At 33.1% G+C, this 16,936-nt stretch overlaps 3 protein-coding genes across 5 annotated transcripts; 2 read left to right on the forward strand and 1 right to left on the reverse strand.

The window, feature by feature from the left end:
- The first annotated feature begins 1,023 nt into the window (after positions 1-1,023).
- On the forward strand, positions 1,024-2,166 carry LOC115977747 (transcription factor MYB73-like). Its single transcript, XM_031099766.1, has one exon. The coding sequence runs from the start codon at positions 1,264-1,266 to the stop codon at positions 1,972-1,974; it is 711 nt and encodes a 236-aa protein (XP_030955626.1). The 5' UTR covers positions 1,024-1,263; the 3' UTR covers positions 1,975-2,166.
- A 4,359-nt stretch (positions 2,167-6,525) lies between these two features.
- LOC115974464 lies at positions 6,526-8,084 on the reverse strand. Its single transcript, XM_031094846.1, has 2 exons — positions 7,804-8,084; positions 6,526-7,028 (listed from the first exon to the last, which is right to left on the reverse strand). Exons 1-2 carry the CDS (start codon positions 7,973-7,975, stop codon positions 6,772-6,774), a joined length of 429 nt encoding a protein of 142 aa, XP_030950706.1. The 5' UTR covers positions 7,976-8,084; the 3' UTR covers positions 6,526-6,771.
- Positions 8,085-12,313: 4,229 nt separating this feature from the next.
- LOC115974234 lies at positions 12,314-15,836 on the forward strand. 3 transcript variants are annotated; one of them, XM_031094489.1, is made up of 3 exons: positions 12,314-12,390; positions 13,222-13,787; positions 15,554-15,836. In XM_031094489.1, the coding sequence occupies exons 2-3, from the start codon at positions 13,323-13,325 to the stop codon at positions 15,710-15,712; spliced, it is 624 nt and encodes a 207-aa protein (XP_030950349.1). In that variant the 5' UTR covers positions 12,314-12,390; positions 13,222-13,322; the 3' UTR covers positions 15,713-15,836. The 3 variants fall into 3 exon arrangements, with proteins under 3 accessions (XP_030950349.1, XP_030950351.1, XP_030950350.1); XM_031094491.1 differs by lacking the exon at positions 15,554-15,836 and adding an exon at positions 14,054-14,156; XM_031094490.1 differs by lacking the exon at positions 12,314-12,390 and adding an exon at positions 12,415-12,501.
- The last annotated feature ends 1,100 nt before the right edge of the window (positions 15,837-16,936 follow it).

Below are 16,936 nucleotides of genomic sequence, written 5' to 3' on the forward strand. Positions count from 1 at the left end.
TTCTTTTTTATTATTATTTCCAGTTGGCCCCCCTCACTTTAAATCTCACATTTGCCCTTAACCCTTGTGCCCTTTGGGACTAAATTATTTGTACCTTTTTTTTTTTTTTTCCCGCAAGTGACAGGACTCGTGACAGTCTCACTTAGACTAGCTTTTTACTTAAATTAGCATGAGCAAACAAATCTACCACATATACTTGTTTTTCTTTGATTTGTAACATGTGATTGTACTAGAAATGCCGAGCAAAGCTTCACATTCAGTGAATTAAGGAGGATACAAACAAGATGGACGTAATCATTTTCAAACATGTGTCGTATTTGTAATGCCATTGACAGAAAACAAGTCAATATTTTTGCTTGTACCGTTTTGCCTCAGAATAACATGTGTTTGTACAAAGCTTCACATTCAGTGAATTTAGTGGAATTAATACAAATGAGAGTGATGTATGTTCATTTTTCAAACATGTATTATGTTCATATGGCGTCTAGTAATGTACGATTTTTTTTGTGGTGTGTAACAAATGATTATATAAATAATGTAAAACAAAACTTTCTATCACTGATTGATTTAGTGTATTGAATGAGACACGAGAGTGACACATAATCATTTTTAAAAACGTGTCGTATCTGTATCTGTATCACGCGTAATACACAGGAACAAATCAACACAAAACCAAGTCAATGCTTTGCTTACTTGGGTTATTTGATGATTTTTCTTCTCATCAAATTTTCAGAACTTTTTAACCAAATAACGTATTGCCCCAAAATTCCAAATAACTGAATAAACCGAGAGATGGAAAAGGATGGTCAAAAACTTCAGTATGACATTTTCCTAGAGCCGTGCCCAAATGGCCAAAGCTCTCTCTCTCTCTCTCTTTAGTGGGCTAAAATCGTCAAAGGAAATTTAATAGTCCCAGACAAAGCAGAATCAGACTGCGACAAAATTTTGGCTCACACAGAAAAGAAAAAAAAAAAAAACTGAAATAATAACAGGGTGCGGATTAGAGTTTATAAACCCAAGGTCCCCTCCCCACTTTACAAAAGCCAATTTCCTGGAAGTACCCCATCTCTGCACAAAAGAGCTCTAGCCCATTAGAGCTCTCCAACAAGTGCATGCACCTCTCTCTCTTTGCGTCTGTGTATATAAAACCCAAACTCTTCCTTTCCTCAATTCTGTACACAGCCCCAGCCATTCTCAACGATCCCAAATTCAATACCTTTCTCTGTGTCTTTCTTTCTATCAAAGTTGCTAGCTTTTTCTAAAATGGAAGCCTCTTCTACTACTTCTTCATCTGATTCTTCCTCTTCAGACTCATCTTTATCTAGCAAAACACCAAGAAATCACAATAGGCCTGAGAAGATCAAAGGTCCTTGGAGTGCTGAGGAAGATAGGATTTTGACTCGTTTGGTTGAACGATATGGGGCCCGGAACTGGTCTGTGATAAGCCGATACATAAAGGGTCGGTCTGGCAAGTCGTGTAGGCTTAGGTGGTGTAACCAGCTGAGCCCAAACGTGGAGCACAGACCCTTTTCTCCAGCTGAGGACGAGACCATCTTGGCTGCTCATGCTCAATATGGTAACAGGTGGGCCACCATTGCTCGATTGCTCCCTGGTCGGACCGATAATGCTGTGAAAAACCACTGGAACTCCACGCTTAAGAGAAGGGTCAAGGACCAGCAAATGATAGAAGGTGGGGGTTGTAGTATTAGTACTAATAGTTTGATTAATAATGAGGGTTTTGCCTCAGGATCTTTGCATTGCAATAATGGTTTTGATGAAGATGAGCAATTTACGGCTTTGACACTTGCGCCGCCGGGGATTGGTGGTGGTGGTGGTGGTGGGAATGGTGGCGTGGCAGAGCGGAGGTCGGAGAGTATGCCGACGGGGTTTTGGGATGTTATGAGGGATGTGATTGCTAGAGAGGTTAGAGACTATGTGAGCTCAACCTTGTCTGAAAATTCGGGCTTTCATTAATGTTTGTGTCTTTTTGAGGATCGTGTAAGTGTTCATGTTGTTGTGGTTGGGGTAGGAGTAAGATTTGGGGTTGAATTTGTTACAATGTAATTAATGGTTATAAAAGTCTACAAGGCAAATTGTAGTATGAATTTTATTGCCTCAGCTACAAACAAAGTGTTTAACAAAATTTTGAGAAGTGCTTGAAGTAAATGTAATTGGCCAATTCTCCATAGCCGTCTCCTTTTCCCACTTATAATAATAATAACAATAATGTTGAGGATATGAAAATTTTCACAATGGCACCGATAAATTCTATTCCCCCAAAAAAAAAAAAAAAAAACTGTTGTGATGGGAGTATTATCTTGATTCCTCATCAATAAAGTTTGAGATACAATAACAATTCACAATAATTTTGCATCATTTGAATCAAATTAGATACCATACACAATAATTTTATACATCAATTGAATCAAATTTGATGCATTTTACACAAAGTTCACCACAAGTATGCTTATGTAAAAATTTTGTAAAATTGTTATGGATTTCTTCTGTGTACATAAAATAATTCAATTTTCAGTAGCTTTATCACAAACACTGTTTCAATAATATGGGCAATCATAATACAGTGAAAAATGTATTGTCCATAACCTTATCGAAAGGGAAAAACAAAAAAGTGTTCCAACAAATTTTATCTGCCTTGCTATGGCAAGCTGTCACCAATAAATTGAAGGAACTGTTTTTTTTTTTTTTTTTTGGGTAAGAATTGAAGGAACTGTTGCAACTATGTATTTGATTAAAAAGGGATGACAACAAAACATTGGAGAAGTTTTAAACTTTATTATCTTGTTGTTAGTCTTCTGTTCTTGACGACTTCCAAGGGTGTTTCTGGCCAATTATAGCATCCCATGTCAGTATGCAAGCTAATCTTGCTTTGTGACCAGGAAACCATGCCAAAACCGGTAATAACTTATTGCCATATTACTGGATTTTAATACTATCAGTGTGCATTTTTTAAGAAGGAAATATTCCTCACAGTACTTTTATTTATTTTTTTGCTGAGTTTTTACGGTACTTTTCACTTTTATTTTTATTTTTAACCTTTGACGATTTTGGTTTTGCATCATCACTAAATAAAGAAAGAATGGCAAACAAAATTAGATGTGCGGATCCAAACTCATATGATTTCGAACAAAAACGTTAAGGATAAGATGGAATATTGATTACCTCCATCAACATCATATATATGCTATAATGCTAGTATGTACCAAAGTTAGAATTTCTTTAACACTTTATATCAAATAAGGGAGACAAAAAATAAAATAAAGAAATTCTTTTTGGAGTCTTAGCCGTTGTAATTAGTTTCTTTTGTCAATAAAAATTTTCTTGGTTGATTTATACTTGATAACGTTACATCATGCTTTATTAAAATATACATACACCCTCTTAGGGTGAAGGGGTAAATTCTTTTAATTAAAATTAACTGACAAGTGACAACATCCTAGCTCTTTACTCTTTTGCTCAATTACAATAAGCGACTTTAAATTTTGAGAGCAAAACTTAGATAAAATTCATTAATTTTTATATTTTAGGCTCACCAATTAATGGTTAATTACATTGGCTAATGCAATGTATCTTTTCTAAGGATGATTTAGATTTAACTATGGGGTTTCTTCTCCCAAAAAAAAAAAAAAAAAAAAAAAAAAAAGAAAGAAAAAGGTTTTAACTATGCAGCTAATTGGACAATATAATCATATGATTGCATTTAATTGAAAAATCTTAAATACATGCATCTAAGGAATTGTACCTAAGTTTTGTTTAAATTTTAATATGACAAACATATTTTTTTTCTAGTATTATTTCAGTTACTCTTTTTTATATTTTAAACAGGGAAAATAGCTAGGATCGGAAAAGATTAGATCATGGGTGACTTTTCCCAACCTCATCCTCTTTTCGTGGGCAAAATCCAACGAAGGATCAAAGTAGGTTACGGGTAGAGACATTTTGCATCCTAATTAGGTGGTTTTATCATTGGTGGGATAAAAATGAAAGAGAAAAGGGGCATGCAAAACCCGTGAGACGGGAAAAACTCATGTGAGATATAATAGGACAAAGTGAGTTTAGTAAGGTGAGAAATTTTCGCCATCCATATTTTCATCATTTACCTTCAACTCTCTCATGGTCTCACACAAGTTATATTATATATTCCCATCGTGCATGTGAGATGTGTATAGGTCTTGAAATATCATATAGATGCATTGAACTAATAACTTTAGACCCTAGTGTCACAATAAAACTCACAACTAGTTGAAATGAAAACTAGTTGTTAATAATGGATAATAAGAAGAGCGTTATTGGTGTGCTCATATGAGAAATCAATAACAATATGTCAACTCGGCATTCGTAAATTTATTGTGAAAATTGTTGTGTATGTAACTTTGCTTGTATTCAAATATCATCCCTCTATCTCCCAAAAAAAAAAAAAAGTCCATCTGAAGTGCCACTGTTTGGGTTTGCATCCGGGGCCTATGAGATTAATTGAACTCATATTTTCAAAGGGCACCTTATTAAAATTTCACAATTTGTTGGTTTATTATTACCTCTATCCATATTTTAGTTTTTAGATAAATGATGGTGATGGTATGTTTAGCAATAATGGTTGCATTGAGATTTAATATTTATTCCTTCTCCATGGAAAAATATCATCTTTTTCTGAAATATGAATAATAATTATAAAAAAAATCCTGATCGATTGTATGAATATAATATAATATATTTCTCAATAATAGAAAAGGAAAAATTTTTAACTCGCTGCAATGCAGATCTTGATGGAACGAATCCATGAACATGAGCTGTTTATGCGGCCATATACCGTTAGTTAGCCACCATTCAATGAATTTAGAATGTTCATTCTAATTGTTGTTGCTTATGGATAAGAAAATTAAATTGAATTATTAAATTCAAAAGAAAATTAAATTGAATTATTAAATTCATTGTCCTATCTTATATTCCAAACTATGGGTATAGGTATTTTTAATATAAAAACGACAACAATTATTTTATGCACTTGATAGATATATCTATCCTCTTACAATATGTAGATCTCACATTTATATGATACTCAAATACGTTGAGGGAGGAAAAATACATGAGACCCTTTTTTTCTTTTTCTTTTTCTTTTTCTTTTTCTTTTTTAATGTGGGTCCTATTATGTCTTAAACTAATTTTTGTGTGCGTGGAAAGAAAATAAATGCTTGAAACATCTAATTTTTTTATTTATTGTCTAAGGAATTTTGGGAGTTGGAGTATTTATTTATTTTAAGTGAATGTGATATTAAACTTAATAGTTCTCTCGCATTCACTCATTTCCTTCTTCAAATAAATTAACAAAAAGAAAAAGGCAAACTTGAAAAATATTGAAAAAGTAAATCTATACAATATATCACTACAAAAGTCAGAAGAGGGAGCATAGGAGAACTCTTTATTAAAGCAGATAGCTAGGTGCTTATAATGATAATATATTCCCACTATCAAATTTCATAGAACACATATGCCCTTTTTTTTGTTCCTTTTAAATCTTTATATAAGAGGTTCTGAATTTTTGATGTAATTTGAGCACACAAATTTAAGGAAGCAAAAACATTTTCAGAATCCACAAAGGAGATTTCTCATGATGAGAATCGGAGCTTTATTTCATGGGTTGGGAAGTGAACATGGGACATATAATATAGGACAACTTGTCCTTCCTTGGTCAGGTTTGGAAGCAAAAATTGTCTAAAGATGTATTCCACTTGTGACAGTGGACACTATTGAATCTCATGTTTAATCATGTCGTGCTCGTGCATGTTTTAAACGTGCATGAGGTCTAGTAAAGAATAACAGCCTTTTGGACAACAAATTGTGCCAAAAAGCAATAGTTTTTGGCGATGTGGGAGGATGAAGATTTTGACATCTTTGTCTTTTATCATTTTGGCCAGACCTTTCGTGAAGGGTCATACAGATTCTGGTTTCACTGTACAGCTTTATGGCTCTCGGGTATTTTAGGGCATTTACTAATTGATTATTTTTAGAAAATGTTAATACAATTTTCCCATCAAAAAAAAAAAATGTTAATACAATTTTTATAAAAAATATAAAGAGTTAAAAAAGTTTACTATTATTTTTTTCTATAAAATGTTTTTAAAAATATTTCATAAACTAATACTTCTAGAGCATCAGTTAATTTTTAGCTAACTTTATTATAGATTAAGATGACCTTTGACTACTTTTATCCTCCCCACTCAAATTACCGATTCAACAAATTAAGGAAAAAGTTGTGGAACAAACCTCTTGTTTCTTTTGTTTTGTTTGAGCTGCAGTGATGTTTTCTGTCCTGGTTAGGAGCTGTAGGGCTGTGATGTTTGTTTTCTGTAGAATTTTCTGCTTGTTCTAAGACTTTTTGGGATGTTTTTAATAAAATACTCATTCAAACAACAATTCTATCACATTTTTTCCGTATAAATTATACAGTATCATAACTTAAAAAAGAAAAAGAAAAGTTTTATTGATATTCAATCACGGTCCTCCCAATTGATTGATTTTTTTATTACAACAATCACTGATAAAAACAAATAAAGTAATGCTTGGGTTTTGAATATTTTTACCATCTTCGTTACAACTATTAACGTGGCAAATTATGATTAGAATATCACTGTTACATATGATTTATAAACCACCTTAACGATCGTAAAAAGATTCCATACCCAAACTTATTGAAACAATAAATAGCAATATTAATTGCATAAACCTTGGCTTTATTTGTGATGAATGAGACAATGACTAATTCCCTCGTGGCAATGGAACAGCAAAGAACTTCATCAACCCCGCACTGCAGTGGAAGCCATTGTGGCCACTAGAAGCAAAGTAATAAGGCCTCCACTGTTTTAGCACAATCTCAAAGCCCTCACCGCTACCTTGTGTAGCGTTTGCCAACAACTTAGCCCTCCTGAAATCACATTTTATATAGCTCCATAGGTCTGGCAGCAAATAAACTGAGGGAGCAAAGGAAGTGTCGCTTGGTGGAACATATTTGAATACTGCAAACAAATGGAACAATGCGAAACCACAAATTCAATTAGTTAATCCATAAATATTTTTGAGGATAATTGCTGTTATCTAGAAAGAAAAAAAAAAAAAAAATCATTTCTCGGTCACGCTTATACTATAATTTTTTAATCAATACGTGAATTCGAAATTAATTTGCAATCATCATCCCTTATTCAAATTATTACAAATTTTATTTTAGAGATAGTTTCAACTTAATTAATAGTCCACATTAATCTGCAATATTCACCTCATCACTTCCTATTATTTTGTGAATTATTCTTAAAATAGAGTATTAATAAGAGGACAAATTTAGATAGAATGTTGTATTTTGTGTTTCTCAATTAAATCCAACCATTTGGTTGTATTGACTAATAACTCATATATTTGAATTCAATTGTACTTGGGAAAAGATTTTACTGTAAATGTTGTATACTTGTATTATTCAATGCAACAATGTAATTGAATTTAATTGGGAAACTTAAAACACAAGTGTAAAATACTTACAGAACTAGACCTAATAGACTGATAGTGATAATAAAATATTATAATATGAATGTGATATCACAAATGATCCCATAACTTTGCGTAGATAGGTCTAGAATTTTGTAACTCAATTGGTTAGCACCTCCTAATATTTTCAAATAAGATATTTAGGGTTCAAATCCCCCTCTTCCAACTATTAAATTGTCGGAAAAAATAAAATCATGTAAATAGATATAATTTATTCTGATATCTATAAAACATAGTTAGAAACTTAGTGCTCACCTAATGTATCATTTATGTAGAAGGGGCTGTTTTGGAGAGCCCAATCAGTGTAGTTGAAGCCGAAACGCCAACCTTCTGAGCCTCCAACAACAATGGTGTTGGCCTCACCAACTGCCAATAAGGAGGCAGTCAGGAGTAGGATGAATCCTTGTACACGGTAACTGAGAGCCATCTTCGTTCTCAAATTCCTCTAATGAGCTTGAAAGAAAACCAAGGTATATAGAATGTGATGGTGGTAAGAGAGAATGAGCTAATGGGGCTTTATATAGGAAGCTTTGGCAACATGTTTCAAAGTTAACTGGCTATAAAATGCATGTTTCACCCTCAACTTCGTTTGGTATGAGCAGCAAAATTGCGAGGCTTCGATTCAATTCAACATTTTCATACTCCCAACATCGCTAAAATTTGTAAATTTATTTCGTTTCTCATTTGCTAATTTCCTTATTACTTGAATGCAAATTACAGATTTAGGCCTAAGGTTTGGAGACTAGGAGAGCCATATTTGATTATACAATCAGGATGGAAAGTGCATGATTGTCAATTCATGAGTTGACAATCACATTTAGTCATCACAATTTCGGTAAGTATCCATTTAGGAAAAGAATTTGTTGCGAAAGGTTATGATTAGGCAGACATCAGGGTCATCAAAAAACAACTGAATGTGGGTTGGTGGGCTGTTTTTACCCATAACACGAGTTTTTTTGGGGGAGGGTGTTCTTGCCTAACAGAGCAACATGAGATTCATCTATCAATAAAATATTCCACATATATATAACAATAATGATCTCATGTATTATCTTTTTTACAATACTGAGAGTTTTACAATTGTGTACTATCCAAAGGGAGATAATGTATATATTAAATGCACAAGATATTTTATCCGAATAACGGCATTTCATTTTCGCATTTTCAGACCGACTCAAAATGTGTCACTCTATATTAAGGAAAAAAATTGGCCGTTGCCATTTTTAAAAAAACAATCCAGTATTTGGCTCTCTTTCTCAAACTAATTATGGAAATGCCCCTCTTTTAAAACTCGTTTTCTCAAAATCAAGTTAAGTCCTATAGTGGCGTTTTTAAGGAGCCTATAGTGACATTTTAAGGACCTATAGTGGCGTTTTTAAACTCAATATCCATGAAGTCGAGTTATAGGTAAAAAAAAGAAAAAAAATTGCATGTAACTCGACTTTATGGAGATCAAGTTAAAAAACGTCACTATAGGTCCTTAAAACGTCACTATAGGCTCCTTAAAACGTTACTATAGGGTTTTAGAATTTTTTTTTTTTTTTTTTTATAACTCAATTTTGAGAAAATCGAGTTTCAAAAGAGGGGTATTTTCCTAATTAGTTTGGAAAAGGGGCAAAATACTGGATTTTTTTTTTTTTTTTTGAAAGGGGCATTTGCCCATTTTCTCCCTATATTAAGATTATGAAAGAGATAATACATATGCGGATGCACAAGATACCTTCTACAACAAAAGACATTTTCCTTACACTCTTGTAGCCTAGACCAACTCAAAATATGTTACTCCATCTTACCATTATCAATATATAAAAAGAGTCAATCCTTTCCACTAAAATGTTTTTGGTTTATTCAACATGTAGTATTCACTTACCCTTTTTTATGTTTTTTTCTCCTTCTCATAAGTCATAACATTGCCAGTTGAACCTTTTTTTCTTTTCTTTTCTTTTTTTAAAATTTTTTATAGACATATGAACTGTTAGTTACCCGGATTATATATAATAATTTAGTAACACAACAAATTGTCACAATATTTTCACAATTATTGAAGTGTTAATTCCTTGTAGGTCAAAATAAAATATCATACTAGAACCAACTACTACTAAAAATAAAGGTATTGTGAAAAAAAAAAAAGAGTGATACATCAACAACATTTTTCACAACACTTTCTATATATAAAAAGAGTGAATGGAAAGAACTACAGTGACTTTGCTATAGTAGTTTTGGTTTGTTCAATTTTCACTGTTTCGCTAGCCACTTTATTTTATTTTTTTATTATTTTTTTTTTGTGAACTGGTAAAGCTACAATAGATTTGCTATATTATTTTTGGTTGGTCCAATTTGCATTGTTTCACATTTTAATAAAATATTAACACAACAAATTGACACAATATTTTCACAATTGTTGAGGTGTTAATTCTTTATAAATCAAAATAAAGTAATAAAATATCATACTAGAACCAACCACAACTAAAAATAAAGGTATTGTGAAAAAAGAAGTGTTATATCCACAATATTTTTCATTACACTTTTGTAACAAATCATTGGTGATAAATTTTTATTAGTTCTAATTTAAACTTACCAATGAAACTACTTTTTTGCTCGCCAATAACAATCTGCAACAACCTACTACTTATGATTTTGTTGTGAAAATGTCGTAGACATAACATTTTTTTTGTGAAAATGTTAAGACATCTTGTTGTTGTCACAATATTTTCAAAACTGCTAAGCTGTCAATACTTTACAAGTCAAAATAAAATATAACAAAATTATAAAAGTATTATGAAAATGTAGTGTCATTTTGTTGTGTTTTTATAAATTTTTTGTTGGTTTAGTCAATTTTGTTGAGCTAAAATTCATCGTTTCACATACAATTTTCTTAAGTTTACTTTTTGTATTTTTTTTTCTTTACGCATCATTTTAAGTAAAGACACATAGTTTTACACCCCAAAAAAAAAAAAAACAAAACAAAAACTTAAGATAAAAACATTTTTCATCCTTTATATTTGGGGTAGTTTACAATTCCTCCTTAAACTTTAAAATCAAACAATTTTTCCCTTAATATTTTGGGAAATAGCAAATTTGTCATATTGTTACCCTCTGCAATTAAACCGTAATGAAAGTTTATGATTCTTAATATATTTATTGTGAAATGTCTAAAATACTCCCACTAAATTTTAACATCCCAAAATTTTCTTTACGTATTTTGAGTTTTAGATAGTAGTAATTCTTAGAAAGTTGGAATGATGATATAAAGTGTTTTATTTGTTATCTAAAAAACATTGATTTTCTAGGTTTAAATTTTCGAAACTTATAATTTATCTAATGGAAAATTCGATGACACGTGCCTTTTGTTATCCTTTTTTTTTCTTAGCAAAACTCAATTATTTATTATTGGAAGATGATGATATTCGTTACTGTAAGGACACAATTCTCTGGCGGCCTAATAAGGATGTTGGGCTCGCGCGTGAAAGATCCCTCACAATATGATTTGTAGAGAGTGGGCTTGAAAAGCTAGCCGTTGGTCACGGGGCGGTGCTCGGTCCTGGTTTTAGAGGAATTCGTGTAGAAAAAGGATTTGGGCTTGAACGTTTAAACCCTACGGCATCGCATCCTATGGGATGGGCCTCCTCGGACTTGATTCGAGGACCATTAGGGTCTTACCCCGGTTACCCGACGATGGGTTTTTTCTGTAATCTCAGGTGTTGTTGAGATGTTCTCCCCAGATCGTCTCCCTTTTTTTGGAGGTGGAATGGGAGTCCCCCCTTCGATTTACTTACTTTCTTCTTTTATACTCATCTGCGTTAACTGTCCTTCGTCCACGTGTAGGGTCAATCTTTACAAGACTGATATTTGTCCCATCAGTCTAATCCCAGAATTGTTGGGGATGGTTGATAAGGCTGCAGAGTACGGCTCTGTCAGGTGCAGAGTCTTATCTAGAAGGGTAGTAAGGATAACTTCCCCCAAGATATTTTGGATCTCCTTACAAATTCGTTCCTATACCAGTTTTACCCCTTTATTCCGGTGGGATTCTGGATCTGCCGAGGACTGAACTGTCCTCGGCTGCCTCCCAAAACTGTTTTGTGCTCTGTATTGTAGAGCTTGGGCCACAGCTCTCCTCGGCTTGGGCCTTCGGATTTTCCAAGAGCAACTGGGCCTGACCCTTAAATTATTGGGCCCCACAGTTACCATTCTTAGAAGTTTTTAGTGAGTGGATATATTGCTTTTAACAAATAGGTACTAAAAAACTACTATAGTAAAATAGAAATTTGTGTTAAGTAGCTACCCTAACTTTGTGGTTGATCAAAATTCTTATACGAATGAAATTAACTTTTTATGACATAATTATCAAAATTTTTAACATTAGTGTCTTTTTCGATTAATGTAAATCTCTATGTACTTTGAAAATCAAATGATTTATATATTTGTTTTGTGATATAAATAAAATATAAAATTGACCTTAATCACTACTCTCTTTCCATGGCAAGCACGTTCCTCACACGTGCTGCCCTAACTAGTGTTATATATAAGAGAGATAATCCTTATGCGGATCCAATAGATCCCTTCTTCAACCAAAGACAGAAAATGCTCTTGCTCAAAAAAAAAAAAAAATGATAATTAAAGCCCATGTTAAGATCCAGCCCAACAATTTACCAGAGCCCGTCAAGACAATTGAGTTGGGTTTGGGCGGGCCGACATAATAGCAGTAATAGGGACAAAAATATTGAAGTACAAAAGTACCCTCCAATTTCAGTGAAATAACAACAACCTCAGACAAAGACCACCTTAGGCTTACCAAAAACACCTTCTCTCTTTCTGAGCGGCCAACCATACATACAGAAAAAGGTACGTATATTTAACGTTGTTTGAGTTTTTTCATTGATTTTATTGTGTCTCTCAGTTTGATTAAAAGCAGGGCAAGTCAAAAATTGTTGATTCATTCTTTTGGGGGTTTGTGTGAGTTTCTGAGTTCATGAACTCTGTACTTGAAATTTGAAGGTTTTTTAGTCAAATTGCAGAAATTTCGTCTCTTTACAAGATTTTTCAAATTGGGTTTGTGTTATTTCCTTTTGAATCAAAATACTGCATGCTATTTTTCCCTTCTTGATTTGTAGATTAATTTTTTCTTAGTTAATTGTTCTTGTCCACATAGGAAAAAAGGAAGAGCAAAAAAATGAAATTTATTGTGGATTGCATTATCATTTTGTAATTTTTGTTTGCTGGGAAAATTCTTGTAGTTGTGGGTTTAGTTCTTGTTATTAATTGGGACATTTTAGTTGGATATTGGAACACATCTAGTAGTGGGCTTCAGTTGTTTGTGGAAATTTATAGGCTTTTAGTTAGTTTTGATATTCCATATTCATTGAAGCAAAAAAGAAGCTCATTAGTAGAACTATTAGGTGTGTATGTATTATCAATGACTTATTGTGTCCTATGCATATAATATAAGAGATGGTTATAAGGAAGTTTGGAGGTCCATCCAAAAGGCCTTGTTTATTGAATTAATCGGTTTGGACTTTAATGATACTGCTTGGTTAGGGGCCTTGAATGATAAATTTAGACTCAAAAGATGATAACCAATTCTAAGATAATCAATCTCACTGGAGACAGAGATGATTGTGTCATTTCATAGTCTTGAGGCAGCTTTCTTAATTGCATCTTCCTTGTTCCATGCAGACCATTGTCCCCTTACTGTATTCTTCATTTCGGTAGTCTATATGGGTAACAGATGAAGAGTCTTAAAGGTCCGTCAATCTGAAAAAGGAAAAGTAGAGAAAATGGGTCCTTCTTCCAAACAACCTTTATTTTGCCTGAAATGGCCATGGGACACCCAACAAAATCCTAAAAGTCCTAATCTTTGCATGTTTGACAGTCCTTGGATATTCAAGTCCTTGCAAAATCTTGGGTCTGTTGCTTTCAATCTCGTCACCTCTGTTTCAAAATCCTCTTATCCATCGCTCAGTTCCAATAAACCCTTCCAATTTGATGCTGGAACCAACCAAAGTAAGAGTTTGAAGTCCAGAAAGTTGAACTTGACTCCTGAAGAGCAAGCAGAGGCAGAGCAAACAGCATTTGCTTCAGCCCTGGCAACTGGGAAAGAGGCTACTGTGATTGAGTTCTACTCACCAAAATGCAGGCTTTGCAATTCATTAGTTGATTTTGTTTCAGAGGTGGAGGGTAGAAACTTAGATTGGCTCAACATTGTCATGGCAGATGCGGAAAATGAAAAATGGCTACCTGAGGTATGCTACGTTCCTCATAATCTTATATATAAGCACATGCAATTTTGAGGCTGTTTTTTAGCTTGGCTGTTGGATATAGTTATCTAGCATTAATCAACAAAACCATGGGGTTTCTTGTTATATTATTTTAAGCATACCGTCTATTTCTTATGTTGTGGCTGTTGCCATTCTGTTTTTGTGGAGTTATTACGGGTAGTCATGAGAATGCATTACTAAGTTGTTTGTCCCACTGAGTATGACACTATACTGAAATTGTTACTAATTAGGAGGCACCAAGGATATACCTCTTGGAGAAACCATGTTGTCTGGCAACTTAGACTTTTGCAGATGATTAAGTATTGAGGGAAAATATCTGGTATCATTCATGTGTTTCACTTATTTGTTTGTTTTTGCTTTTTATTTTATTATTTATTATTATTATTTTTAATCTCTTGCAATTGCCTGAGAGGCCATTGATCATTTTTTATATTTTTCAGTATTTCACTTCTCTATCTTGGCCAAGACCTATTTAGAATAGGCTTAACATATGACCACAACATTTGTGGATTTTACTCGAGTAAATCTTGTTGTGTTGGATTGTATCATATGGTTTATGATGGAGAGTATATACCAGGTTTAAAGTCCTGGTGACAGGATCTTGCTCTTTGATAACAAAAGGCCAATAAGGCTATGTCACTATTTCTTGTCTGTTTTTCAGATGATGAAAGTGCTGAAATTATGAGATTGTTATTAAATATTTGGCAATATTTGGAACCAGATTCACACTTCTTATTTTTTGGGAATAACATTTTTTGTTACAATGAGTATGATTATTGCTCTCATATTAAAGGATCCTGAAGTAACTCGGTATTAATATCTCAACCTTTTTTATTGTTAGGGCTTTGTCCTTGATGATCTGTTTTTCAGATGATGAAAGTGCTGAAATTATGAGATTGTTATTAAATATTTGGCAATATTTGGAACCGGATTCACACTTCTTATTTTTTGTTACAATGAGTATGATTATTGCTCTTGTATTAAAGGATCCTGAAGTAACTCGGTATTAATATCTCAACCTTTTTTATCGTTAGGGCTTTGTCCTTGATGATACTGGCTCCATTCTTGAGGGTGGGAAAGTTTTAGCAACCAAATGACATACTAGTCTAGATGTTGAGCATGAAATGCATAGCACTTTTAATTTATGAAATTTGAATGTTTAGCTTGTATGTTGAGCACAAAGAAATATGTTACTGGTCTATACTTGAGGGTGCTATGGCTGATGGAGGTTTATTTTTTGGAGTACAACAAGCAACTGAACAACCTTTTTTTTGTTGATATAAATTGCCTATTATCCTATAATTCCTTCTTTCCTTGGAAGTGGAGTTAATTAAGTTCCTGAAATTCTATAAAAGCTGATCACTTCAAATGGAGAAAAACTTGCTCTGTTGCATATAATGTTGTGTTGGTCAGATTAATTTAATTTGCAGTTTAATGCATTATGAATTTGTGGTAATTGAATTATGTTCAAGTATGTGAAATACATGATACATCTATTGCTTAATCTATCATGTATTTAGCATTATAGCTATTGTTCTTTAAGCTTCAGTTTGTTAATATCTCAGTGGGATCATAACTGGATTATGATGATGTTATATTAATATATTATCAATTACTTTGCTTCCTTGGTTTATTTTTAGCATCTTTGGCTCCCTACATCCTCCCTATGATATGATGAATTGATTAATATAAAGCTCTAGCTGATTTTTCCTTATTCCTTGTCAATGCAGCTTCTTCATTATGATATTAAATATGTCCCATGCTTTGTGTTGCTAGACCAAAAGGGAAGGGCACTAGCAAAGTCAGGTGTTCCAAGTAGTCGGCTACATGTAATAGCAGGTGTCTCCCATCTTCTCAAAATAAAGCGTCCCCTGAAAACTAATCGCTAGATTAATATTGTACCCACTTGAACAAAAACTAGTGTATCATTGTGGTAAGTTTATATGCAGGATGTTTTTAATCACAATGGATTAGATTTAATTTTAATAGATGTTTCCAAGTCATTTGCATAAAGATACTAACTCTTCACATTTACACTTCTATGTTGCACATATGAAACATTTGTTTAGGTTGAAACATTAGTTCAACTAATGTTAGCTCAAATTCTACTTGAAATTCTAATTTGGATGCATACAAAGCAAGTTTACACAATGAAATAACTTATCCAAAAAAAAAAAGTTTACACAATGAAATAGCTTGAATGGCCACACATCTTTTGCCATAATCTAAGGAAAGCTTCAGCCATATCTGCATATGCCTGTTTATATATCCTAAACAAACCTAATACATATCCTCAAAATCCACACACAAAAATATACACAATATAGTTAGTATAATCTCTAAATCCATGCATTTTGGGATATTATAATTTCCTTCACTTAAATCTTTGACGTTATCAATTGAGCTTGCATTACATTGCAATGCCCTTGAGCAAGATGACATTATTAGGTTGGTTTTGATACCATAATTAGGGAAGTGTTAGCTGTATTTGTGTTATATTTAAGGGGATTGCTCAACAATTGGAGCTTCATGTAAATGATGTAATCCTTTATTTATCTTAATTGACTTAATATGAAGTGAAACTCATCACATGCCAAGTGGGTATGTCTCGCGAAATATATACTCATGAAAACAACAAAAAAATGGACACCATTTATAGAGATGGACACGTTTCTTTTAAGCAAACGACAATGACAATGAAAAGGCGACCATTTATGCACAATAAACCTTTAATTCTTTTCAACATCAAACGACATCCTTTTTGCTTTTAAATTTTCCACGATAACTAGTGTATAGTCATTTCATTTCAGGAACTCCCAACTTGTAGTTGGCAAACCCATTATGTTGCTTCGTTTCATATTGATAAATGACTCTAAAATTTGTCTAAAACTATTCGTCAGTCTGATCAAATTGACATGCCGTTTAATGAATTCTTAAACGGGCTAAACAGGTCTCTCCTCGTAACTTTTGGGCCTCACTGCTTCACAACCCATAAACTCCTTTGTCCTAAAATGAATCATAGCCTAAGCATTAGGTCACACTCTTGTTTTTGGGTCTGACTTGTGAATAGATTACACTCACTCGGACCCTTTTATTTCCTCTTCAATACATAA

The sequence above is a fragment of the Quercus lobata genome, chromosome 2 (assembly GCF_001633185.2).
Source record: "Quercus lobata isolate SW786 chromosome 2, ValleyOak3.0 Primary Assembly, whole genome shotgun sequence".
Taxonomy (NCBI): domain Eukaryota; kingdom Viridiplantae; phylum Streptophyta; class Magnoliopsida; order Fagales; family Fagaceae; genus Quercus; species Quercus lobata.

Coding starts and splice junctions, on each gene's coding strand:
- LOC115974234 (XM_031094489.1), top strand. CDS start 13,323: ATGGGTCCTTCTTCCAAACAACCTTTATTTTGCCTGAAATGGCCATGG. Junction 13,788..15,553: donor ATGAAAAATGGCTACCTGAG/GTATGCTACGTT, acceptor TTGTCAATGCAG/CTTCTTCATTATGATATTAA.
- LOC115974464 (XM_031094846.1), bottom strand. CDS start 7,975: ATGGCTCTCAGTTACCGTGTACAAGGATTCATCCTACTCCTGACTGCC. Junction 7,029..7,803: donor CTACATAAATGATACATTAG/GTGAGCACTAAG, acceptor ATTTGTTTGCAG/TATTCAAATATGTTCCACCA.
- LOC115977747 (XM_031099766.1), top strand. CDS start 1,264: ATGGAAGCCTCTTCTACTACTTCTTCATCTGATTCTTCCTCTTCAGAC.